At 39.8% G+C, this 26,907-nt stretch overlaps 1 protein-coding gene across 2 annotated transcripts in view; it reads right to left on the reverse strand.

The window, feature by feature from the left end:
* Positions 1-26,907, reverse strand: part of LOC113018664 (glucosidase 2 subunit beta-like) — a 172,839-nt gene that overhangs the window by 137,614 nt on the left and 8,318 nt on the right. For both annotated transcript variants that reach the window (XM_026161957.1, XM_026161958.1), the window contains exons 6-8: positions 22,151-22,280; positions 12,158-12,227; positions 7,781-7,859 (exon numbers count right to left, since the gene is read on the reverse strand). In XM_026161957.1, the coding sequence (XP_026017742.1) occupies positions 7,781-7,859; positions 12,158-12,227; positions 22,151-22,280 (279 nt within the window). The remainder of the gene's footprint in view (positions 1-7,780; positions 7,860-12,157; positions 12,228-22,150; positions 22,281-26,907) is intronic.

Raw genomic sequence — 26,907 nt, forward strand, 5'->3', positions numbered from 1 at the left:
GTGTTATATATATATATATATATATATATATATATACATACATACATACACACACATATACATACACATATATATATACATACATACATATATACATACATACATATATACATACATACATACATATATACATACATACATACATATATACATACATACATACATATATATATATACATACATACATATATATATATATATATATATATATAAAAACATACATACGTCAATGTGTTAGCGCGGTTAGCTCCTTAACGCGTTAGCGCCATTAATGCGGTAATTACATTAACATCATTTAATGACATTAACGCTGACAGTACTAACATATCGATAGATCGATAGATGGATAAAACTTAATTAAGGTAAGTTTAGACTTCAATGAAAATGTTGAAATGTTAAAAATTAAATCTAGACATTTAATGATTATTTTTAAAATGATGAAACAACCACAGAGATAAAAATCTTACTTGAAAAACTTAGTGAAGGTAACCCAAAGAGCTCTGACATCTTAAATGTTGCCCCCGGTTGTCTACGCACTGCTACCTCCCAACTACACCACAGCGTCATAATTTCTGCCTCGTTACCACCAAGGCACTGTCAGCTCGTCTACTAGGGAACCCTAGGGCATGGTCAATATTATAAAACTGTGAAACAAGCAGGATTTCCATACACACTAGGCAGGCCGTTATGGGGAAACCCCCGACCTTTCCCAGCTACACACAAAAATGTGAAATTTCCTCAACTTTTCTCTCTTATCACCACCAAACAGCAACTGACTTTTCTCCCCCCCGTTAAATCCGGGGGGTTTTGTCCTCATGTTCAAAAGAAAAGGAAAAACATGTTATTTTCTCCATCTCTTTCCATTTCTGGTAGACTGAGTACGGGGCTTTAAGAGAAGCGAGTGGGTAGTAGATGGATAAGTGAAATTCACCTCGGCACAAATGTCTATAGCTTGAGAGAAGGCAATTTCCTCTAGCTCTAGTTCACAAGCACATTGCTGGAGTCCAAGCTTGGTTACACACTGGTGCTCCTGAAAATGTATTGTCCTACAGGTAATACCCAAAGAAATAACAGTTCCGTCTGATTTAGTGCAAATGTTTCGGTTTGAGTATTGAAATCATTTCTGTTCAGACGACGGCTGCATCTGACGTTCAGAGAATAGCAACAGCACAACATAAATCTCAGCTGCTTTTTTTTTTTATTTAACAACGAAAAACATTCTCCTTCATCAGCATGATTACCTTTCAAACACGAGTGGACCTACATTATCAGCTCTTTTTTTTTTTTTTTTTACAGGAGTGGACGGCTATAATATAATGACAGAATAGCGACAGAGAGCCACTTCAAAATATCCCTTCTCCCTCCCGAGCTCAGCGCCTCCTTTGATCATCAAATTGTTCTCCTGAAAATCCTCTCTGTTCTTGAATTATCTGGGCCGCTGAAGTGGAAGTTGAATTTTCTGTGGAGACCAAAGCTTCTTAAGAGAAAGGGGAGAAGCGGGGAAATAAAAAGATGTGAAAATGACACAAATTGAATAAGCGTGCCAAAAACCTATACCGCCCCGACAGGAGAAAACTTATCAAGGTCTTCAGACGTTACAGCCGAGAACCGACAAGGAGGAAAGTTTTCTTTTGTCTTTGTTCATATGGAGGGAGGAAAACAGGTACTTTGGTGTTATTACTTTCTTTCTTTGTCGTGAGGAAACACATTTAGAGTACGCACAAGCTGTATAGTGAAGTAACGGCAACGTTAAAGTCGCCAGAAAATGTGTTTCTAAGACAGAAACACCAAAGAATCAATAAGAGGGTTTAAAAACAACACCTTTTACGTAAACCCGCACCAATACACGCAATTAACTTTTAAAGGCACACCTGTTGCTGCCCCTGGACCTTGATTAAGGTGCTAACGTGGGGCCGCTTGTCAGTTCTAGTGTAAATTGCCCGGTAACCACTGTCAATGGCACCCTACTTAATTTGCCCAGTTTGATCACGGTTTGTTGTGGTTGCAGTTAAGTACACATTTTCATATTCATGCATATTCAAACTGATTCATCCTCTTCAGATGCAGCTGAATTCATTAGGAATGTCTCCCCGTTAGCAAGCAGGGGAGAAAAACGTGAGAAAAAAAACCCAACAACAACAAATGAGCACAGATTTTTTTTGAGTCCTTCATGTTGGTTAAAGCGCTGGAGCTGCACGGGTTTGTTTTCCGTTGCGTGCCGACACAACAAACGTATACGGTAGAATTTTACAGAGGCTAAAATTAGCAAGCCAAAGCAAAAAATACACACCGTCACCCCTTATGGAGTGGAGGACAGTCCAACTCCAACTAAATACAGACAAACTAATTTGTGAAAATATCTGTAAACACATTTTCGGCCTAGTGAGAACCTACCCAAAGGCTCAACTCCTCATGCCCTGCAGTGGGAGAACCCAGCAGACGTGCTTTGATTTTATTTTTATTGTAATTTGCATGTTTGTTTATTATTGTGCATATGATTTACAGGAGGGAAAAGGCAGAGGAAAATTTAAGCGTTGGCCATTTTTGTTTACAGCCAGAGATTTTTAGTATGTACTGCCTGGTAAGAGGGAGGCTCAACAAGTTTAGAGTGAAGCAGACAGCCGCGTTCTCGCACACAGCAGCTTGAGGGAAAATCACTGTGCGCTTCCTGTTCGGAATTCAAATGACTGTGGAAGGAACCCTGTTGTATAAGTGGGGGAAAAACATCGAACCAGTCAGGGAAGCGCACAGCTGATCGAAACCAGATAGCAAACTTGCAGACAGTGCAACAGCAGATTAAATCAATATTTGATTTTGAGATAGCGCTATATAGTATACTAAGATAAAACTACTAAACTACTATTTAGACATAAAAGGGATATGTTCGATGGTGTTCTTATGCAGTAGGCAGGTTGACAGGTCTGACATTCCTACCTACGGTCCAGATGCTATAAATACTCACCAGTGCACCAGCTGTGCACTGATCCACAGATGAAAGTACTCCCAAGTAAATGCAGTACTTACTCCAGGTGTTTTGGAAAACTACCTATACCTTTTTCAAAATGTTATTAATTGATATAATTCGAATATATTGTTGTAGTTTATTCACATTTACAAAATAGCACAACTACTTTCTTGCAACCAAAAGAGAAAAAATGATATTGCCTTGTGACTCCATTGAATTCTTTCACAAATGGCAACTGATTGCAGGTAGCTGCAGTCTGACTCAGACTGATTTTAACAGCTGGCTGCGTCGACAGAATGGTGAAGGTTTGTAAATAACTGCAGTGCAGTTTGCAACATTTGCAACATTTGCAATGGAGGACTTGATGCAACTAGTTGCCAACTGGTTGTATTCTGGTTGTATTCTGATTTCATGCTGATTGTATTATATAAGTGCCTTTGCTATCCTGCAGAAACTATGTCACTCTTCCTGGTGGAATTTCAGAATTTCTGTTATTAATTTGTGAAGTTCTGGCTGGACTGTCAATGTAACTATGAAGTATGATGATTATGGACTTTTGTGTATTTAGACAGCAACAGATTTGCAATTTATTACAGTTAATTGCTATATAACAGTTTCCATATAATTACCAACTTGAAACCAGTCAATCACAAACTGATAGCAGACTGATTTGATCTTATTGCCATTTTACTGGCATCCCGACACCCTGACAGTTGCTTTGAAGACAGCAACCAAAGGCTGCGAGTGATCATGGTCAAGGTTCCCATCTTTAAACCAACTAACGGAGAGAGTGCGATTGCAAATTCCCCAATCATAATCATTTTGTTTATGTGGCAGTCTGCAGCATGACGTCAGTAATAATAACTCATTTTTAAAACTGAGTCATACATATAACAAGAAACTTTACAGATTCACAGATTTTCTTTCTGTCAAATCCCAAATAACACGGAGTGTGTATCTACATGTGTTTTGCTGGAACTTTAGCAACACTGTGCAATGAGAAAAAGCAGGCTGCTTCAAGAGTATGGATGATAAAGAGATCGGTGAGAGCAGGTTAAGCAAGGTTGTGTATTTGTCAGTGAGAACTGGAGGTGAGATTTGAACTGCAGAAAGAGAGTAGAGGTCTGTGGCATAACTTCAGACTCTTTCAAGGAGCATGGAGGGGGGAAGAAAGCCTAGATTATACTCTGTGGCAGACATGGAAATGGACAGCTGGAGACATGTTGGCTGAGAAGTAATTCCTGCTTTCCTATACTAGTCCACTAGCCTGGAGCGTCCGCAAAGTTGTAAGTGCACAAAAAACAAGCAGGCACGCGGACATCCCCATGGACGCTTGCACTCATCATCTTAGGATAAAATTTCTGTCATTCAGACTTGAGTGGACCCTGGCGGATGCGGAAATTCAATTCAATTTTGTTCAATTCAGTTTTATTTATGTAGCACTGTGACAAAGTGGGTGACAACACCGTTTGTCCATATTCTTAGTTAACATTCTTGTTTTGATTTAACCATATTTCACATGTAATCTGCAACAGGCAAACATCTACTATCCCGGGTTTGTTTACGTTTTGCACTTTTACAGATTATATAATATAACATCTTGGTTTAAATCAATTCCTACAAGTTTAAGTTAACATGTTATTTATTTCAACTGTTAATTTGTATTATTTAGAACCTTACCTACCTGTCTTCTAGAAACAAAAGGAGGAAATGTAGTTTTACTTCCTGCTTTATAGCTTCTGGGTTCATCTGAGGTCACAGGATGAGACCAAGTGCAGAAGGGGAAGAATTCTTGTAATTTCATAAAGTTTATTTTAGAGTGTTTAGGGATAAATAGATTTAATGATGTAATATGTATTGATTACACCATAGAGTTTATGTTGCCAGTAAAGAGTAGCAGTAGAGGTTTGAATATAATCATGTTCATCTTACCTACTGAATGGAATAGTCCAGAGGAGAGATTGTTTGGTTAAGTGGACTATTTAAGCAGAACTCAGGTGTTTGAGAAGAAAGGTTCAGGTCAGTGTAGCTGTGCGCAGTTTGACCTTAATTTCCGTTGATTTAACTTCAGTTTTATTTAGCTGAACTGAGTTAATTTAGAGTTGAGTTTTTTATTGGTTTCTTTGTAAATATTGTTTGGGTCACAAAATGGTGAATAAATCACTTGCTACACTGGACAGCATCAGTCTCATGCTCTTCTTTGACCGCTTAAGTCAAGTCCTGCCACAAGCACCAAATCACAACAACAGTTGCCTCAAGGCGCTCCAGCAATACTGTTTAGAGATATGGAATAATATTTCCTCATATATGTATTTATTCATATGTAATGGATTTAATGACGTAGAGAAATACACAACCCCAAAATTATATACATTCACATATCCATTGATGAATCATCAAAGACAACTGGCTCAGATTGGTAGTAATTAGCAATAGTATCCAAACACAACATTAGCATCAAAGACTAAAACGCTTATGTTGCTTCACATTACAGTCAGCTGCTCTAGAAATAACTTGAAAGTCTTTGAGAGTCTCTACTAAGTTGTTCAGCTTGCTCCATCTCTGTCTTCCCAAAGCACATGAAGACTACCTTGTTGTTTCACTTTGCCACTGTTATTTTCACTGTCTGCTGTGTACATGCTGAAGCAATTATATGTGTAACAATCAAGATTGTAACGATTAAACATCAAACATCAAGACAGCCCCGATGAGTCCAGAAGCACTTTTGTAGGCTTTAAGAATGCTTCTATAAACCCTACAAAGTACCAGATAATGGGTCGAACATCAGCACTGACGGGGTCCGGACTCACATTTGAATGTCGGGATAAGGAAAGGAATCAAAGGCAAATCTGCTATAAAGTCCTGTAGTCTGACGCGCACTAAAAGGGTAATCTCTTCTGGCAGCAAAATTGACGAGCGGTAATTCAGCAGAATATCTGGATGCAAATATGCAGAATGTCCTGTTGTTGATGGTGTAGACACGGTGTGGAAGCTATGGGTTTGTCTGTGTTTTCATGATGGTTTTCAGTAATGTTGAGGAGTAAAGTGTTTTTGTGCCACTTAAGTTTACTAATTAAAATGCAATAACTTCCACTTTTTTTAAAATAACTTCTTGAAAAATGAATGAAAGTAGCATAAAGCATGTTAAAACCAATCATAATAACAGAAATCAATTAGATTAGATCAGTTAGCATTTCCTCAAACATTACTTTTAACACACTGTTACTTTTTCCCCCAAATTAAAATAAATCAATCAATAAATCAATAATAAATATATCAAAGAATAAAAAACAACTCCAGTAGGTGCATAAGTTTCAACCCACCTGCAATGCGGTGAAGTACTCATTAGTTTTATCATAAAATGAGAGGGTGGGGCTTACGTAGATGTCCTGTGACTGTCTACCTGCACTCTCAGATACTAATTGTTACAAAAAAGTATCCATTTGCAACATATTGTTGCAAATGGATACTCATTTGCAACAATATTGAACAGTGCCGTGTTTGCCTCTAGCTGACACACAACCTCAGCACCCTGCATACAGACAGCTCACAGCCCCTCCCCTCACTAGCAGCTGAACACTGCTTGAAACAAACTGACACCCTCATCTTTATGAGGAATTTCCTGTTTCAACAACACTAAAGTATTAAAACATTATCATAAACATTAACCTGGCCACCGCACACCTTGGCACATTAAGTCATCTGTTGTTATTAAGGTAGTAGGTACTACTACTGCTACTGCTACTGGGAGCTAAGCAGCAAATGTAATCAATTCCTCCCATCTGCAGAATCAATAAAGTGAATTTCACAGCATTACAAAGTTATTTGTGTTTGAAAATTATTACACTTCTCTTAAAGTCCCTGACTGAAGCTGAGAAAAGGCTGTTTGATCAGCAGAAGTAGTACGGTGAGAAGTCACCAGACACATAAACAGGACTGTAGCTGAATACAAAAAAAGATGCTTTTTAATGTCTTAACTTCTATGAAAAATTATACTCCTGGGTGCCACTATTGAGTGTGAAATTCCAGTGTTGTGACAACCCCGGTGCACACAGAAAAGCCAACAAAGACTGCATTAGGAGGTTGGATGGATGGATGGCAGTGGCACAAGTCATAAAAGCTGCTCTGATGAGACTTGGGTTAATTTCCTGTATATTATTATCATTATTATTATTATTATCATCATTTTCACTCACTGTTTAATCAGATTAGACAACAAAATGTTTTAGTTAGTATTTAGGTTAAAGGATACTTCTTTTAAAACGTCATACATGTTAGAAAAGCTTTATTTTCCAACAAAGAAAGAACGGGTACAAAGCAAAAAAAACCCAGCTAGTTTATTTTTGAAAATACAAAATTTTATTGCCAACAATAAATGTGGCATACTTTGGTGTGAGACTAGGCAAAAGATTCCAAGGTAACAGTTTCACATAAAAAGCCTCAGACCCTCATTAACTTATTTGGCCTTAATTAAGGGAATCATCAGCTGGTGACAATTCAGAGCTGATAAATCCTCCACACTCTTCAACTCTTGTGTTAGCACTCAACAACCACGGGCTTCTCTAAGAAACTGCAAAGCTAATTGAGGCTTCCAGGATTGGGCTAGGCTATAAAAAGATATCAAAAAGCTTCCAGCTGTCATTAGGAAATGGCAGTTGAAGGGAACTTTGGAGAGCCGCACACGATGTGGACGACCAAGAAACTTTTAGTTACACAGGTGTAGCACTGGGCTGTTTCCCCATCCAGCATCAAATAATCATTAAAAAATATTACCTGCAGAGTTGTAGCATAAACTATGAATAAAGATGAACTTACCAGTGCTTCACCCTCAGAGAGAACACGCTGCTCATCGTGGACAAGCACCACTTTAGCCTTGATTTCATCCACTGTCAAACTGCAGAGGGTACAAAATCAGGAAGCATTTTAGTATTTATCCCAATATTGGTTTTTTTGCCCAGTATAATAAGTTGATTTCATCATGATCCACATAACATGTCATCAGCACAGCATTCACAAGCACCTGAGGCCCACTGAGTCACATTTCAGTCTCATTTCCTGTGGCAGGGATTCAAAGTTTGCACAAAAGAAACAAATACTAAACTTTTTGATCAGATGCACAACCAGTCAGTAACACAAACCGACTGCATTGAACCAACAATACATTTTGCGATCAAGGATGTTCTGCTCTGAGCTGAGCACTTCTCTTTCCTTTTACCCTATCGCAGTTTAAACTGCACAAAACATAAAGCAGCACACAGTGCAGTCAAAATCTCTCATGCCACCTATTATCCTACAGCATTTAGATCTTTTTTCTATGGCCATTCTTCACCGCTGGTGTCTTCCTTCCTCAGGTTTTACGTAAACCAGCACTAAACTGAATGGAGATAATGACTGCATGGCCAGGATCAATCCTAGGAGTCCATCAAAAGCGGACGTGCAGGCAAACATACAAAGCAAATAGCTTGTTCCACTACAGAGGATCAATGCTAGGGGTAAGTGCTGGAGAAAAGCAATGATCTCTCTGCATTGTCGAGCTGCACACAATGACGCCTCTAAAAAATAAAGAAATAAATAGAATTTGGTGTGAGGAAAACCGGCTTTGCCCCCAATCACTGAGGGCAGATGCAGACCTGATCTTGAGAGCAGGTGCTTTGCTAGGTTTCCCTGAGAAAGACAGTAAAAATATTGGTAACTCACACACATGCACTGATGAATCCTGACAGAGGGGAGGGGATAAAAAGCACAACCTGTTCATGGGCCTTTGGGAGGCTCCATCATGGTTCATTTCCTGAAGCAGTTGGTAGACTCTATTTATAGGCCAGCATACTGGTACCAGTTAATCCTGCACTGGGCTGCCAACTGCTTGCCAGCTGGCACAGTGGGTTGCACTTGTGTGTGGTGCTCAGGAAGGTTTGGGTTGAAATAATCGTGAGGAAGGCAAGAATCTACCTTAATGAACAAAGTGTGGGGGAATAATTTACCCCCCTATAATGCAATATGAATCTGTGAGACTGCAGATATATAAACTTGAGGTGTGACCGAAATATTGGAAATGCTGCATGCAAAGATGCATGCTGCGTAACTCGCAGTAGCAATATTTATACAGAATTAATATTAGTATTAAGTACAAACTGTGGTGATAATCAGCGACATCTCTACCACTGACAGGTTCCTTCATGCACATCAGAGCAGATTCTAAACTTTAAAGGAAAAAAAGGAAGAAAAAAAAAAAACAGGTTGCATGAAGCAATTACTGGTGACACAAAAATGAGATTAGCTCACAGTATAAATGAGAGAACAATTATCTGTGAATCTGCATTAAAGATAATTAGCAATTCCAATCAAGTGGATTAAGAATGGGATAACATTTCGCTAAGTGTCATTTGGGACAAAGCCAAGAGCTTTTTTTCCCCCTGCTTTGTGCACGATAAAGAGCCTGTAGTGTGCATGCTAATCTCGATCAAAGTCCCCGGCAACGTGCAAGCGTCAGGTATACCAGCAAATTTGCATTTATTATAAAACGGCGACTAAATCAAGCTTGACACTCGGGCATGTGAGCCGCAGAGCCACACGGGGAGGGGAGGACTGGTGATGTAGCACACAAGCGCAAAGCCTTCACCTGCTTTATTCAAATGGGCATCAGGACACGTCCTGCATCAAGATAGCCAGCTCACCGAATCCACATGCTGACAGGCTGAGACAATGGCTGGATAGAAATGAGCGACACTTGCAGATATTTCAGCTTAGTAATGTGTTTGTTTAAGTGCGAGGCGGTGCTTTGGATGGAGTGGATGGATGGAGGCAGAGCCGGGGAAGGAAGGGACTGTGGCTGGGAGGGGGTGGGCAGGAGGGCTTGAATAATGGTTTGCATCCAATTGCAGGAATGCATAAGTGGGCATATAGCGCTCTGCCAGAAAATCGCTGCACAAGCAGTTCGTCCTCGATGCGGCCATATGTTTTATAGCACTTTCAGTTTACTATGCTTGGGCCAGCTTGCTTTCCGGAAGAATATGCCCAGTTAGCTTAAGAAGTATCGATTTTGTTTTAACTTCAAGCATGTTGTGGGAAAGTGAGGATGTGAGGGTGTGGATGGCTGTGGAGAAAAAGCATGAAGGGGGACAGGCTCATTGGATATCATGGACTCCGTTTTTCTGCAAGCCACTAGAAAAATTTACATATCTTCCCTGGCAGCAAAACGGATGCCATTCCCTTTAAAGCTGGCCGCCGTCAGACGCCGATCCTGACAGCAACTTAGTTCGTCTGTGTAGATGCAAGGAAGGCCGGGAGATTGGAAAGCGGAGCAACAAGTGAGCCTGCTGAGACTTGAAGATTGAACAATGCAAATAAGGAGAAGAAATACTTTTTGAGGCTTGCTGGAGAATAAATAGGTGTAGGAGTTCCAGGGAATGAGATGCGCGCATTCGACTCAGACTGATGAGACTTCACTGCTCCACAAGTTAAGGTGGAACTAATGAGTGTAATCCATATTCATATTGATGTGAACACCCATTTATTTTATAGCACGAGTAATGCAAGACAGAATAAATGCGAGTGACAACCTATAGTTTTAATCCAGTGTTATGGATTCTCTTTATCATATTTCATGTTGTTTTGGTTTCACTCTGCTGCATTAGCAGAATTTCTCTTGAGGGTATCTGACATGATAATATTTCCTAAAACTCTCCGATTCAGTCTGCCGGAATTTAAAGGAACTTCTTCAACAGTATTTTTTTTTTTGTGGTTGTTATTTCGTGTTTTGTGTTACAGTTTCATTTGACTGCTAGTGGCCGGTAAATTAATGACTGGCTTTTGTCACCAATCAATTTGGAGAGAACAATGTTCAAAGACAGGCGATCATTTGTCAGGAAAAAAAGATAAAATGTAACAAACGATTTAAATTCAGCACTTAACTTTAGCTCTCTTATGCAGCTTTCTTGTCCTTTCTGTAATTACAAGAAATTACTATTTCCCCAGACTTCTTGAAGGACATTCAAAGCTCTTCTTTGGATCTTGGCTGCTAGATGATCCCACACCGCTCCAAGAATGCAGTGGTCCGGGTTCTGGGGGAGGCCAATCCATGACTGATAGTGTTTCTATCCAGGTATGGTATTACTGCTTTGGCAGTGTGTTGGCAGCCATAGCGAATCAGATGCTTTCCAGATTGTCTTACAAGGTGTATCGAACTCTAACCATGCTTTTCCATGGTCATAATTTCATACATTTTGACAAGATCCCCAACACCTATTGACAAGAGTCATCACTCCGTTAGACCTGTTGCAATGGATCTTCAGTCCCGTTCTTGTGTAAACTGGCATACCCTGTTTCCCATCCTTAAGAATGGCCTTTTGGATCAGTTGAAAGGCCAGATACATCACTCACATCCTGTATCAGGTCTTTGCTGAATTTGTCCTATTTCTGAAGTCTTTATGAATAAGCCTTGAAATATTTTTCAGAACTGAGTGGTTTCTGTTATATTTCAGGCCTGTTTATAGAACAAGATAACTGGGTTTGCATTAGAAGTTAGTCACTGTAGTCGCTGCCTACGCAGCTTCTTTTGGAAAAACCCAGAAAGTATTGCAATGGTAGTCAAACCACGACTTTACTGATAAATCGTGAGGTGTGAAAACCCATCATTAAGTGTACAGGGGAGGTCGCAGGGAGACACCACACACCATTCCAATATATCAAGTTTCTGTTTAATAGCTCTTCAGAAAGCCTGAAGAAATATTGCACAAGGTCACTTTAAACAAATTACATTGAAGTCTGGCTCCTTGGAAGCAATATATAAAGAAATAAGGGGTGGCTGAAGACTTCTGCAGAGTGCTGGATGACGACATAATATTTTTTTTTGTAGTATTAGATTTCTTAGCAATGAAATAATGCGACAAAAAGCCCATTCACCCTGGCAAGAGCAGAACCCAACAAGGAAAAACTATTTCAGTATAAAAACATCACTGGTAGCCTTCAAAACCTGAATCAGTGGATCTTTATTATGCAAAACTTTGCCTGCGTAATCAACAAAGTATTAATAGAATATGGTTCTAGCTTGGGGGTGGGGTGGGGTTAGCATTATAAGGCTGACACTTCATACGCATATGAGTGCAGGTTTCTGGACTCACTAGAATGGGCAGCACTGGCCAGAACATGAAAACAAAAACAGGACTCAAAAGAGTCTGAATACAAGTTATTTACCTGCCATCTTTATTGGTGTCCAATAAATGGAAAATGCTGGTAACGGAGCTGTTCTGATGTCTGATGAGACCTAAAATAAAAATAAAATAAAAAAAATCACGTGTTACTGTAGAATTATGAGATTGTTTAAATAGCAACCACTTCCATCTGAATGCAAACTGAGAGGCAGGAATGAAGAAAAGGATGGAGCTGGATTTAAAAAATATGGGGTGTGGGGGGGTGTGGAGGGCAATCAGGCAATGAGTCAGTCACGCTGTGCAAGAACATTTGGTTTCCCTGTAGGAAAAGAAAAAAAAAGAAAAAAGCATGGCAGAGTCCAGAATGCAATCAGGAGGCTTTGTGCTGTAACGGCTGGTATGACAGTGATTTCCCTCTTCTCCATTCATGTACACAGGCAGATGAAAAGGAGACGCAAAAACTTCCTCAACCCCCTTTTTCCAGCGAGCATGTGACCCCAACCGATTCATTCTGTGAATCCGCATTCACTGCAAGTGGAAAGGAGAGGAAGTTCTCTTATGTTCAGCACTGAGCATCTCCCGTGTCATCGGCAGAGCAGAGAATGTACGAGGGGTAAACTGATTGGCCCCTAAGTCTGGGGAAAAACACTTTACATAATGCTAATTGCACATCCGCCGCAATTATCTTTCTGTACTAATTACAGAAAAGCTCATTTTGAAATTACCATTTCTTCCCAGTGTACAGTAAAGCAACTGTGTTAAGTGTGTGATGCAGGGGGGTTTAAAAAATGATCCCTTTTCTCAAACCCATCTTTGCCAAAATAAATCCATATTTATTAAGGCATGCTGTTTGTGGGATTAAAAGTTTTAAAAGATGCTAGATCCTACGCCACTCCTTGACACCCGAAACATGACCGGGAGCTGCAAACGTCTACGGAGAAGCCAGATTCCCGTCACCCCACCCTCTGTTTGTTGACTGTATTCAACCCCGGGAGTTAAACAAGATTTGCTAATATTCTCCTGCAATACACACAGCATCTGTCATATTAGTGGCTTATTCCTTTGTTTGAACAGCACTCTATTCCCAACCTAATGCTTGACATTCTCAACCCATCCTCTGGCCGCTCTGTCTCGCAAAAAAAAAAAAAAAAGTGAGCGCACTAAAGGAGCAAGAGAAATGGTCTCATCCCTCGCTCTACTGCAGAGCCATAGCTATGAAAAACAACCATAAGGAGGATGGATGGAGACGAAGGCAGGGGAAGAAAAAAAAGATAGAGTGGATGCAGGGGATTGGAGGGCGGTGGGTGGGGTGGGGGTTGGTTGGTAAAAGGTAAGAGGAAGAGTCGAGAGGAATGGGGAAAATAAAAGAGGAGAGAGGAGGAGGGAGAACAAACAAAAAAAAAGAAAAATTGGGGAAAGAGGTTCAAGACATTGGCTCTTTAGGCCGACGGCACATATAGGGGACTATGTTTACTAATGGACACCATCAGTCATCCACCCATGTTGCTCGGGCAATATCACGGCACACTCGTAAAATAAAAGAGAGGCACAAAGAGAACAGAGGGAAATGGAACATATCAGCGGGAGACTGCAGATCTACGCCTAGCCTACAGACCATGTTATCCACACAGAGCTTTGTTATTGTAGGCTCGCGCTGCACTCCAAGGCTAAGAAAACACACATTGTCCTGTCTTTTATATACCATAGGCAAGATTTCCAAGAAGGGAAATTACAGTTTTCTGTATGAAAAAAAAAAATACTTTGAAATGGAAATAGATCAAACGCTGCAGGTAGAATCTTTTTTTGTTTTTGCTTTATCGATGGGATGACAAGACTGGAAATACTGATAGAAACCTGAAAATAAATATTTGAAGCTAAACGGTGCGTTTAACGGTGAGCATCAGAATGAAAAAATGAAAAAACACTGCAGCACAATGAGAGCGTTGCAGTGTACAAAATCAATATCTTACTCATTAGAGTTTGCTCATAAATTCATCAAGGTTGTGATTACAGTTGCTGAGCTAATTGCCTTATTCCCAGAACTCTTTTCAAGGTTCCCACATGGCTGTGAGTGATTTTTCCAGGAATTTTTTTAACAACCTGAAACTGATATGACACGCAGGTTTTACAAATGAGATAAATGATTGTGCTGCAAGGAAGCTCGGGTATTCGTAACTCGAAAAATCAACTTTTAAATTACAAGGTACAATTAATAAAGATGAAAGAATAAAACTAGTCTACATTCTCTGTGGAGAGCTTAGCAGAGCTACCATCACTCAGTCCTGCTTTAGGACTAAATTACCACAAGAATACTTTAAAAATATATCAAATTTAATGGAATTTCAGAGTGAAGCTCCGTTTTCAGTTTGGGCTTTTGCTGCTTGACTGAAAATGTCAAGCCTTATGGGACCTTCTGAACTCTTTTATGTTTGACACTGTTTGTTTTGCTCTACAAGGACAATCAAGCGTTTCCTTATCTGGAGAGAAGACATATAAGCGGGGATATGAAGCGCTCTGTTAGAGTTCAGAACAAGAAGACAATGCCTACTGCAACACGTGTTACTGCATTATTTCAAGAAGACATAAGTTTTATAAAGTCTAAAGTCAGGTAGACAAGAATTTTTGTTATTTTCCTTTGTGCAAATCATGTTTTATTAGAAATAAAGATCAAGAACTTGTAGTCTTTTGAATTCATAATGGACCCTGGTTTCCAGAGAATATGATACAGCCAATGTTTATGACTGGATCTGGTCCATATAGGTTAGCTCAGGGGAACTACTCGAATCCTCAGAGGCAAGATAGCAGACACTCTAAGTGCTTAGTACATCCTTCATATACAAAGATACAGACATTCTCTATATTAATATATTCCAACAATACATATTTTGTTGGATTCAGTTAATCTCTTCCTATTCTAACCTACTATTAGTATTTGCATTTACATGTGAATGCACATTAAAGACAGGGAAGCGTAATCATATATGGCTAAAGGGCTTATAGTCTATTTCTCCTTCAAACAATTTTTATACAGAGATTTCCTTACATATACAGTACTGTGCAAAACTCTTGAGCGACACTCAATTTCTTTATATTTTGCTTGGAAAATGGGAAAAGAGTATATCAGTTTATTCAAATATGTACAAACACACATGGAAATACAGTATCTAAACCAAAATTTGTAAAATTCTAACAAGCAAATACTAGTCCTACATTTCCTCATACTTCATACAATAAGCCAAGTTTATGGCTAGCAGTTCTTTATGAATGATGCTGTTAAAAAAATTAGTTTTTTTTTTTACTGTTTTTAATACTACTTACTGCATTTTTCAGAAATTCAACTAAAGAAATGTGAACAAATAATGAGGTTTTTGACGAGATGTTGGTAACAAAGTGTTTACATTTGGATACAAAGATACAATTTACATTTGGTTCTTTGATGAGCTGTCTGCTATGTGTCGACACGACACTGGTTTATCCCTTGAGTTAGGTGCCTTTTTTAATCCTTCAGTGATTCATAAATCTGTAAAGCTTTAAAAGACCTTCGTAAAGTCAAAACAACTGTTTCTCAAGGAAACTTCAATAAAAATAACAGGAAATTAAAATACAAAGAAATGAGGGGTGGCTCAAGACTTTTACACAGCAAGTCAAAGTCCACTTAAAAGAAATTAAATAAAGGATACTGAATCCCATCTTTATTTGATGCCTTCAGGAATAAAGACAATAAGCTTGTATCACACACATACTATGCTCTATATTAGCCAGAGGTCCTTTTATTATGGTTCGGAGCCACGGACATGTTTTAGATACGTGCGGAATAGTTTTCTATATGAGATCGCTGCAAAAAGTGCTGCCTTACCTAATGTCCACCCTACTGTTACTCATTTTATGTTAGGATTTAAAAATCTAGTTGGTATTGGTATGGCGAGTATCCATTTAGTAATAGCAATAAATCACACAGCAATAAATAAATAAATTCAAATAAATAAATTCATGTAGTTGTAAAAAGCATGATAATATATTAAGTAATCCAAAGTATTCAGAATATGTTACTCTTATTGAGTAACGTAACGGAATACGTTACAAAATACATTTTGGGGCATGTAATCTGTAGTAAGTAACCTTCCCAACACTGCATACTATGTTCATGTTAAGCAGATATGGTAGAGGCGATAATATTTTGGATAAAGCAGCAAACTTTTTTTTTTAAATTCAACATTTACACCATCCTAACTTCTCTGAAAACAATCCTAACACTCTATTTTAGTTATAAGATGCAAAACTGTAAGTAGCTTTGGATGTTTGCCTCTTACAAAGATCACTTTCGTTGCTCCAGATTGACGAAACGTGGAAGAGCAATTTTGAAAAAACAAAACGACATTGAATTGGTTGAATTAAAAAAAAAAAAAGTTAAATAAACAGAAGAAATAACTGTTAGATAAAGTGATTATTAAAATTATCCGTGTTACAAAAGTTTGGGTCGTCCTTATGTTCATGGCAGCTGTACAAATCGCTGTAAAAAATAGCTACGCTTGTTGAACACATTATGTGTATTTTTTTTTTAAGATGTATTTAGCAACTAATGTATTCAGGTACGCCCACACATCAAACATCTGAGTCGACTCTGTTTCAATATAATTATAAAGTGGGTTGAACTGCGTGGTCCAGAATATTTTCCCCATTTGGAGTTTTACTGTTTACACCCAAAATGTATGAGTGTACTTTTTAAATATAACCAGCCTTTGATGAACTCTTTGAATTACATGTGGAAAATGTGTGTGGTGTGCTATAACGACAGCAAACTAAGCCTATTTGGCCGCCTTGGCATTCTGCAATCTCTGTATTCATGCTACAGGCCATCCACAACTGCACACGAGCAGAATGGAAGTGGTTTGCAAAGCGGTCTGCTAGAGAAATCAGGTCAACCAGTGGATTACCAATGAACTTGAGGAAATCCCCTCAAACTATGGATGAACTTCAAGTCTGCGTAGCTTTGCATTACTGGATGTACAGTAAAAGAGAAAAACTAGCACGAGTCGTACACTGTGCCTCTATATGATGGAGTTAATATCAAGCAAACATCATTAAACAGGGAGGAGACCTCGACGTGAACCCAAGGCTTATCATGGATGCCATTAAGACGGAAAGAAAACAACCGCACACGATCAGCGTCCTTTCTCATTAGCTGGGAATAACAAAGTCTTTGCTATTCAGTGAGGATTTACTCCTGATTTCCCAACATGCTCGGCAAAATGGGAAAAAAAAGGAAAATCAAGCCCACTGCTTTGCTAAAAGAAGAGCACTGAGTAACCCAGCTGTGTCTATGAACAAGCATATTCCTAATAAAAATGGGACATATGTGAAGGTTGGACTCATTGACTGAGTTTTAGTTCCTTAACAAACTAACTTGATAATTTAAAAGAAGGAAAATAGCAAATGCACGGTGCTTGTTTAGAATCTAATAAACGCATGAACTATATACCACACATATCGAAATCAATACGACTTAGAATGTTGTCCTGTCACGTCTGAGACCCGCAAAAAGTCCTGCAATATTTCTTTCACTGTATCGCACACAATGTGCCACAAGAAACTAATTTTCTTTGAGGGTACAAATAACCTGGCCCTTTAAAACTTCTCAATAACTGCGCGTGAAGCCCTGGAGACACGTTTGAGCGACAGGCGCTGTAAAGGGAGAGACTGTTAAGTTCTACTTTGCAGGCTCAGCTGGTTGTTCTTCTGGCTTTTCATTCTTATTTTGACTCATGCGACTGACAGGTCAGAAATGGAAAGACGAGATATTCGTGGAAAAAAAGTGTCTGTCTCGTTGTGATGTTTCTATATTTGTTTGTAACTCAATGCGTGTCCTCACGAGTACAACGTTAAAAGGTCGTTTAAGGCAATTGTTTTATCGACTGTTTCTTGCGACTCAAATGCATAATTAAGGTAACTAACTGAAGAGGCTTTCTTAATTATTATTTCACAACTGTGACACTATTGACAAACATGCTGCAGAGTTACAGTGACATAAAAGAAAATGTGGTAATTTAGTTCATTATGTTTTGCAATTTTCCTGTAGACCTGAGATTAACCCTATGTAATGAAAATGTGTTTGTAAAAGTAACAATTGTAAAAACAAAACAATGAGTAATAATGATTTAATTTGAAACTGGAGTAAAACTGGTGACCCTTAAATTACATCCTAGAGTTTGTTTGTTTGTTTTTTTGTTGTTTTTAAAGGCAGGTGGTTCCTGAAATTATGTTTTAGCCAAATCATAGCCATCAAGTTATAGATCAGTAGTGCAAATTACAAAGTGAAGGCCATCACACACGGAGCCTGTTGGAAAAACATGACAGGAAATTCTGGATTTTTCAGATCCAAACTTGTTGTGTGACATACAGTGGGGCAAAAAAGTATTTAGTCAGCCACCGATTGTGCAAGTTCCCCCACTTAAAATGATGACAGAGGTCAGTAATTTGCACCAGAGGTACACTTCAACTGTGAGAGACAGAATGTGAAAAAAAAATCCATGAATCCACATGGTAGGATTTGTAAAGAATTTATTCGTAAATCAGGGTGGAAAATAAGTATTTGGTCAATAACAAAAATACAACTCAATACTTTGTAACATAACCTTTGTTGGCAATAACAGAGGTCAAACGTTTACTATAGGTCTTTACCAGGTTTGCACACACAGTAGCTGGTATTTTGGCCCATTCCTCCATGCAGATCTTCTCGAGAGCAGTGATGTTTTGGGGCTGTCGCCGAGAAACACGGACTTTCAACTCCCGCCACAGATTTTCTATGGGGTTGAGGTCTGGAGACTGGCTAGGCCACTCCAGGACTTTCAAATGCTTCTTACAGAGCCACTCCTTTGTTGCCCGGGCGGTGTGTTTTGGATCATTGTCATGTTGGAAGACCCAGCCTCGTTTCATCTTCAAAGTTCTCACTGATGGAAGGAGGTTTTGGCTCAAAATCTCACGATACATGGCCCCATTCATTCTGTCCTTAACACGGATCAGTCGTCCTGTCCCCTTGGCAGAAAAACAGCCCCATAGCATGATGTTTCCACCCCCATGCTTCACAGTAGGTATGGTGTTCTTGGGATGCAACTCAGTATTCTTCGTCCTCCAAACACGACGAGTTGAGTTTATACCAAAAAGTTCTACTTTGGTTTCATCTGACCACATGACATTCTCCCAATCCTCTGCTGTATCATCCATGTGCTCTCTGGCAAACTTCAGACGGGCCTGGACATGCACTGGCTTCAGCAGCGGAACACGTCTGGCACTGCGGGATTTGATTCCCTGCCGTTGTAGTGTGTTACTGATGGTGACCTTTGTTACTTTGGTCCCAGCTCTCTGCAGGTCATTCACCAGGTCCCCCCGTGTGGTTCTGGGATCTTTGCTCACCGTTCTCATGATCATTTTGACCCCACGGGATGAGATCTTGCGTGGAGCCCCAGATCGAGGGAGATTATCAGTGGTCTTGTATGTCTTCCATTTTCTGATGATTGCTCCCACAGTTGATTTTTTCACACCAAGCTGCTTGCCTATTGTAGATTCACTCTTCCCAGTCTGGTGCAGGTCTACAATACTTTTCCTGGTGTCCTTCGAAAGCTCTTTGGTCTTGGCCATGGCGGAGTTTGGAGTCTGACTGTTTGAGGCTGTGGACAGGTGTCTTTTATACAGATGATGAGTTCAAACAGGTGCCATTCATACAGGTAACGAGTGGGGGACAGAAAAGCTTCTTACAGAAGATGTTACAGGTCTGTGAGAGCCAGAGATTTTCCTTGTTTGAGGTGACCAAATACTTATTTTCCATCCTGATTTACGAATAAATTCTTTACAAATCCTACCATGTGAATTCATGGATTTTTTTTTCACATTCTGTCTCTCACAGTTGAAGTGTACCTCTGGTGCAAATTACTGACCTCTGTCATCATTTTAAGTGGGGGAACTTGCACAATCGGTGGCTGACTAAATACTTTTTTGCCCCACTGTATATACATGCCAAAATGTTGTATTTTTTGCAAAAATTTGTCTTCAAGAAACCCTCTGTGAAAGAAATGAAGTCTGCACCAAGCGATGATGAGCTAGTCCTAATGTTTCTAAACAAGAAAAGGAGGAAACGGAGATTCTGGGTATGTCCAATTCTTAAAAGAAGGCAGCAACGGGGGGAAATTTCATTGTTTGGTCCAGGAGTTGACACTGTATCATGGCCACTTTTGTACTCTGAACTCTTGTTCAAGAGTCCAAGAGTGTCTAAGGTAAAACTGAACCATTTTATTATTTCTATATTCAGTAGTGGTGTTCATTTTGAGCTACAGGCGCACTTGTTACCAAATGCAGCGGTTTGACTGGTCAGATCTGTTTATCCAGATCTGATCATTTGTAAAAAGCGAGCTTGGTTCGAAAGAATAAATGTCGCAAATTTGTCATGTGAATTACATAGTTGGTGTGACCGTCTGCATTAAGAATTTACAGAATTTACATATCCGGTGTTTAAAGGCCTTAACTCATTATACAAATACTATCATGATATTCCATAATAATAACAATTATACTGCGATACAGTAATCCTGCAGTACGTCGCTACAACATCTGAAAAATGCCACTAAAAAAGGAGAAAATAGAGCTGGTTGCATGCATTGTCCTAACTGTCCTCCATGAGTTCCTTCTTCTTTAGCCGGAGTTGTTTAACTTCTGTTCACTTACACTCATTCATTTAATAAGCACCACCTCAATGAGTCATAATGCAGTGATTCAAGGAGTTTAACTGCTGTGGGAATCCATCTAGAGCACCTGCAATCTTTAAATAAAGATATCAGGATTTGGCAGCAGTGAATCCACACCACAGCGAAAGAGAAAAAAGTCAATAAGATACACCGTCACATCAATACATTTTTCAGCTCCTATTGTTAGCAGATAAATGAACATTCACCAACAAGTAATGTCATAAGCAGGACAAAGACTGGAACTTTGAAGAAGCCATACACACACATGAACTCACACATTTATTAAAACTGCAAAATAAGACCCCAGATGGATGACAAAACATAGACAACACCTGCCAACACGACCACAGAAATGAAAACTGATGGTTGCAAAAACTTGAAGATGAGCAGTAACGGAAGTGAATGATGATGGCGCAGGGAACACGTGGGGGGGGGGTGACGACTAGCAAAGGTCAGCTTGCACACCTTGGGAGCCATGATGGATGTGCGCTCTGAGAAGCTCCAAAGTCAAATGACCTTTATTGCAATCAGAACTTTTATTTTGAACACACAAGGCAGAATCAATTACCAGCACTATACAATATCTAGGTGTGTGCTGTTTGATATATGGATGAGCAAAGAATAAGACAGAAGTTTAAAACATTAATAAATCCTATTTCTGTGTGTTATGAGGCATAACATGAAGGACTGTTTTAATATCTGTGCTGCAACAAGCTAGAAATCTAAAACTAAATCTAAAATTAAGCGAACTTAACCCAAACGGTCTCCATGCCCTGCCTTCCCAACACAGACTTAATGATTCTAAATCCACGTGGACTACAGAGCTAAAAACGACTGAGCCCGTTTCCCATCCAGCCTCACTACTTTCAATACGTTCACATACACAAGTCTGAACGTCATTTAAATGCCGAGCCAGCTTGTGCTTGCAGTGATAAGGGAATTTTCCAGTGAGTCATAAGCAACTTCTCTCCGAAGGCTTGTGGAACCTAAAAAGAGAGCTGGGGGAAATGCAATATGCTGTTGCTCAGCAATCCTCTCCCAGTCCGCTTATTTCAACGACACAGGCATCTGTATTTAACCCTTCCAGCTCCTCCCTATCTTTTACCATTTGTCATCCTGACCGTGTGACCTGAGGTTCTCAGGCCAATTTACTTTTGCTCAATGCAAGATCGAGCTGAAATGAAATGAAAGTTGCCCTGCAGCTGCTAAAATTGCCTAACTACTGTCCACAAACTGAAGCAATTTGGTGAAAGGAGCAAATAGATTTAAATGACTCCGATTAAAAATGGCACGACCCTTACCACCGTTCCCTGCTTCCAGTGCCTTTAATGTTTGCTCTTTGAGTCGGTCGGCTTCGTGTTTTTTCCTCCTGTGTTCCTCCAACTTGACCTGCAGGTCTTCTGCCACCTGCTGGAGCTCTCTGAGCTGGGCCTAATGAGATGAAATGAAAACAGAAAATAGAAAAAACATGGCCAACTTTGTCAAATTTATAGCTATTTATAACTATACCTTACAGTCAGCATGCAAGATAGCAGCAACAGTTTGCATTGGTCTTAAATCTGATTGATTACAATCTTGAATCTAACTGTGGGGTTTTTTTAATCAACGTCCTTTGGAAATATAACTTTCATGCAAGCTGCACTAGCCCAAAGAACATTAGCGTTCATATGTGATGTTCATAAATTTGGCTATTGTTCAGTTTAATAAGTCTTAAGTATTGGATAGTGGCTGCAGAAAGACAACGCACAGAAACAAGCCCAGAAAAGTAAAGCGACATTACAACATTTCGTATTAGGCTTGTACTGTTGTTACAGATTGGGACAACCTACACAGTACTGCCACACTTTTTAAAAAACAGAGACCGTTTCTTAAGTAATGTTAATTTCTCTGTCGTTTGGTTGGCTCATTACTTTATTATACAATGTTTCCAGATATCGACTCTAAACATTTTGGAAACAGGCTGTTTCTGTTTAACTCAACCACTCTCCCACTGAAAACGCTACGTCCAGATGAACAGACTCAACTTTTTGGTACATGGAACCAACAGTTGCAGTTTAAGGTGAAATGTTTCAGCAACTAACAGATGCGTTGGAATCAAATTTGACACGGACTTGAACGTCAACCACAGAGTGAGCATGAATAAGTTGTAATAATGTTGATGATCCACCGATGCATATCTAGCAGCATCATCGAATCAAAGTTTTATTTTGCTCAGCATTTCAAATACCTACAGAACTAATGAGAATGCCAACACCATCCAGTTTTCGTGCTTAGTCCTTTAATGGTAGCATGGAAAATACAATTATAAACCTCCAGAGCAGTAAAACGAAGCCAACGCAGAAATGCCAAAAACCGCAGTTCATTGAATGGCCACTTGAGGGCATTTGAGTCAACCATCTTAAAAGCTTTAATAATGAAATTAACATATTTATAGATTAGTACATATAGCCCTTTTGCTCTCTATAGCTAATTATAGTGTGATGTGTTAGAACTCAAATTCTATCGAGGCATCGAAATAGGATTTCACAAACCAGTGGTTAATGTCAGAGCAGCTGCTGTATGTCCATAAGAAAACCTCCCACCTGCTTGATAGCAGCATGTTAGCACTGTTGAAGCAAGCATGTGTGGATGTTGATGTTTAGCACTCAAAACCATTTCATTCCTGTGTACACTGTGATTATAGACACTAGCAGACTCGTGGCACTTTGTAAAGTTCTTCATCCCGTATTTAGCTGATACATGTTTTGGAAGTATATGTTGACAGTCGCACATGAAACAAACGCACTAACCTAACATTGTATTTGCAGGCAGGTGATGAATGCATAAATCAAAAGAACTGGGATTTGTAATAAATCTTTTTGAAAACATATAAATGTTAATAATCACTATTCATGTGACTATGATCATGCAAAGTTTCACTGATATTGGCCCACCAGTTAAGGAGGCCATAGGCTACACGCAGACATATGCTAACATCATTATAATAACATTCTTAATGATAAACAAAGCACAGAGACTATTATTGAGAGATAAACTGACAGACAAACAGAAGCACGAGAATTTCCCTGTTCTCTCTTTCCGTTTCCTCGTCTAGCTCCGGAAGAGAACCAACCAACACCGTGTATTTACAAAAACTTGTACCGCAGCAGCCGGGCCTGCACAATGGACTATTTAAATCACTTGCATCAGGAGGTGTTGCTGTCACACCAAATACGACAGCTTTTGACAACCAAGCGTAACCTATCATCACTCTCTGTAATGGACCAATTAATATGAAAGAGCAGCAGCTCCTTGTTCGCGTGCATGTGTGTGTGCACATGTGTGTGTGTCAACTCTGCCTTCCAATCTGTCCTCAGAGACTCTCATAATGCAGTGATGGATTCTGCGAGGTTCAGCTAGGGATGACTACCTTTCTAGGCCATGCTGCTTGCTTAGACACCTTCAGCTTGCAGCGGTGATTTATGGGCGCCATTATGAGGAGTACAAGAACATATTTACTTGTGGAAAAAACACCCATAACATGCCAAAAGTTCTTCCATTGTGTAAGAAAAGAAGTAGAAAACACCAGAAACTAATATAAAGCTTCTCGCTGTTGCAAATTCTTCAAAGAATTAAAAACAAAAAAAGTAGAGAAAAGTGATTCTGAGGATAAGGAACGGCTGACGCTGCACTTCATTTCCTGCTTTAACATGTACTTTTAAGAGTGGGCCAATAAACAGCAAACATCGTGAAATGGGTTTTATTGAATACCAATTTGTATTCAATTAACAGCAGCATTCCCATTTCTGCTTGTTCTGTGGCACGTGAGGCTACAACGCCACGCTCAGCTTCTAATTTGATTTTTTTTTTTTGGTTAAAGTTTGATCGCAAGTGTTTTCTTTAACAGTTTCCTCTTGAACCACAGGAAGGGTTCATTTTTGAGTCATTGTGTAAGGTTTCCAACACGAGGCCCCGGAGGTAACCCTGCCATATCAACAGAGACACGCTGAGAAAAGAGGATCGCAAAGTGCGGCAGGGCTAGGAGGACCGGGTGACACTTCAGCCTCGATCTGCCAATCAGCTGCCACCGAAAAGAACACGGAGGGGGGGGGGGGGGGGGGGGGGGGGAGGAAAGAAAGGAAAATAGAGCAGAGTGCAGGGTAAAAACCCAGGGATCACCAGCTGGCAAATCAGACATGTGTGAGCTCGCACATGTGAGTGTGATAAAAAGTGGCCTTCAGACAAATCTGTGCTGTAAACAAGTGGTTTCTTTCTCTTTTCTTTCCCTGACATCTTTTATAAGCGCTGCAAGATTTAAACAGCTGTATCCTTCAAGATACCTTAGAAATGAATAATCAGGGCAGGAAATAACAAGGATTCATAGCAGCCCTGAAAAAAGTCAGAACAGTGTAAATGTGCTGCATCAACAAAGAGTCCAAAATCCAAATAATGATGATGAACAACACTCAGTTGCTGCCATTTCAATCGCTAATACACTTAAAGCTGTAGGTGCTGCAGTGTTGGAAAGTAACTTGTAGTTTCTAAAGGCCACTAATGCATTAAGTAATGAGACCACTGAAGCGTCCTCGGAGATCCGCAGCTGCCAAATTTACCATATAATTTGCACCAAACTTCAGGAGTCCGTCTCTAAATTGGCTCAGTGCTCGCTGAAGTAAATGTGCAAATGGAGAGGAAAAACGGTAAAGCAGTCGCTGCTCGACCCCAAGTTCTGCAAAGGAGTCAAAAAGAGAGAAAAAAAAGGCCTGATTGCTCACGTACTTGTTTACTGGTGCTGATTTACACCCAGCCATTTACTCCTTACTGCTTTAAAGCGACGGCAAATGAAGTATAGTCACAGCTGAATTCCTTAAGAGACACAATAAAATGCAAAGTAAGGTGGCAGGAGCAGAGCATGATGATGTTTATGGGTTACAGATGACAGTACGAACTAGAATTCGAATCTGAGACGTGACGCATTATATAGCATAGTGATGTCTCTTGTGCTAAAACTGGAGGCCACTCAGCAGGAAATGACATGAATTGATCAACTAAAACGACACGATCCAAGTAACATAATGGAGGGAGGAAAATAGCAGGGCTTTTTTTTTTGACAGCTAGGAAGCAGCGAGCTTCTTACTGTGATAAGGCAAAAAGTACCTGCACAGCAGGCTAAGGCTGGTGCTGGAAACTGGTGCTGGGAGCACAACAGACGCCTGTAGCAGCAGGTGCTGCGAACATGTATGATCAAAACGGCATCACAAGCTGCTCACTGCTCAATAGCAATGCTCTGAGCGCAGCATATATGAAAGCAAATTAACCTTTCCGTCAACTGTTAGCTAAAAAACGCTGTAGAAGCCACTGTATGGCAGCACACGCAGAACAACACTTAACCAAGTATCTTTATATCCTAACTACAAGCACTGTACATTTACCTTTAGTCCCCTAACCAGAACTGCTTTCCTGTACGATATAATCCACTAGCTTTTCTTATTAGAGCCACCACATTCATCTTAGCCAGCTGTTGGTTCAAAGCGCTTTACAAATGTGTCTCTAGACTCGTCTGAAGGTTCTCAGTCATCCAGGTCATCATAATCTATGGAGCTTGAAAAGAAAAGTGTCTACTCTTGTTTAAGTTTCCTTGAAGATGTTTCACCTCTCATCCAAGAAGCTTCTTCAGTTCTAAGAACAACTGGTGGAGAGTCGCAGATTTTAAGCCCTATGAGGGTCATGCACCTCCTATTGGACCCTATAGACTCACGGTGGTGCTGAAGCCACCAGCTGGGGGCCTTCTTGTGTGCATGTGCAATTTCCCTCCAATCACTCCAGCAGTCCAAAGACATGCATGTTAGGTTAACAGGTGATTCTCCAATTCCACTTTGATGCTGAACTAGACAGGTGAGAGAAACCAACTCAGTGTAATGTTACCCTGCTGTATCACTAATTTAACTCTTTGCTTTGAGGAAGACTGCTTCAAACCTGTTAATCAGTTCTGTAATAGTTTTGTAACCTCTAAACTCGAAATCACAAAAGTTCTCCAAGTTTTCTCCTGACGTAGAGGCCGTGCTTAGACGACGACTTA

Source organism: Astatotilapia calliptera, chromosome 3 (genome assembly GCF_900246225.1).
Source record: "Astatotilapia calliptera chromosome 3, fAstCal1.2, whole genome shotgun sequence".
NCBI lineage: Eukaryota > Metazoa > Chordata > Actinopteri > Cichliformes > Cichlidae > Astatotilapia > Astatotilapia calliptera.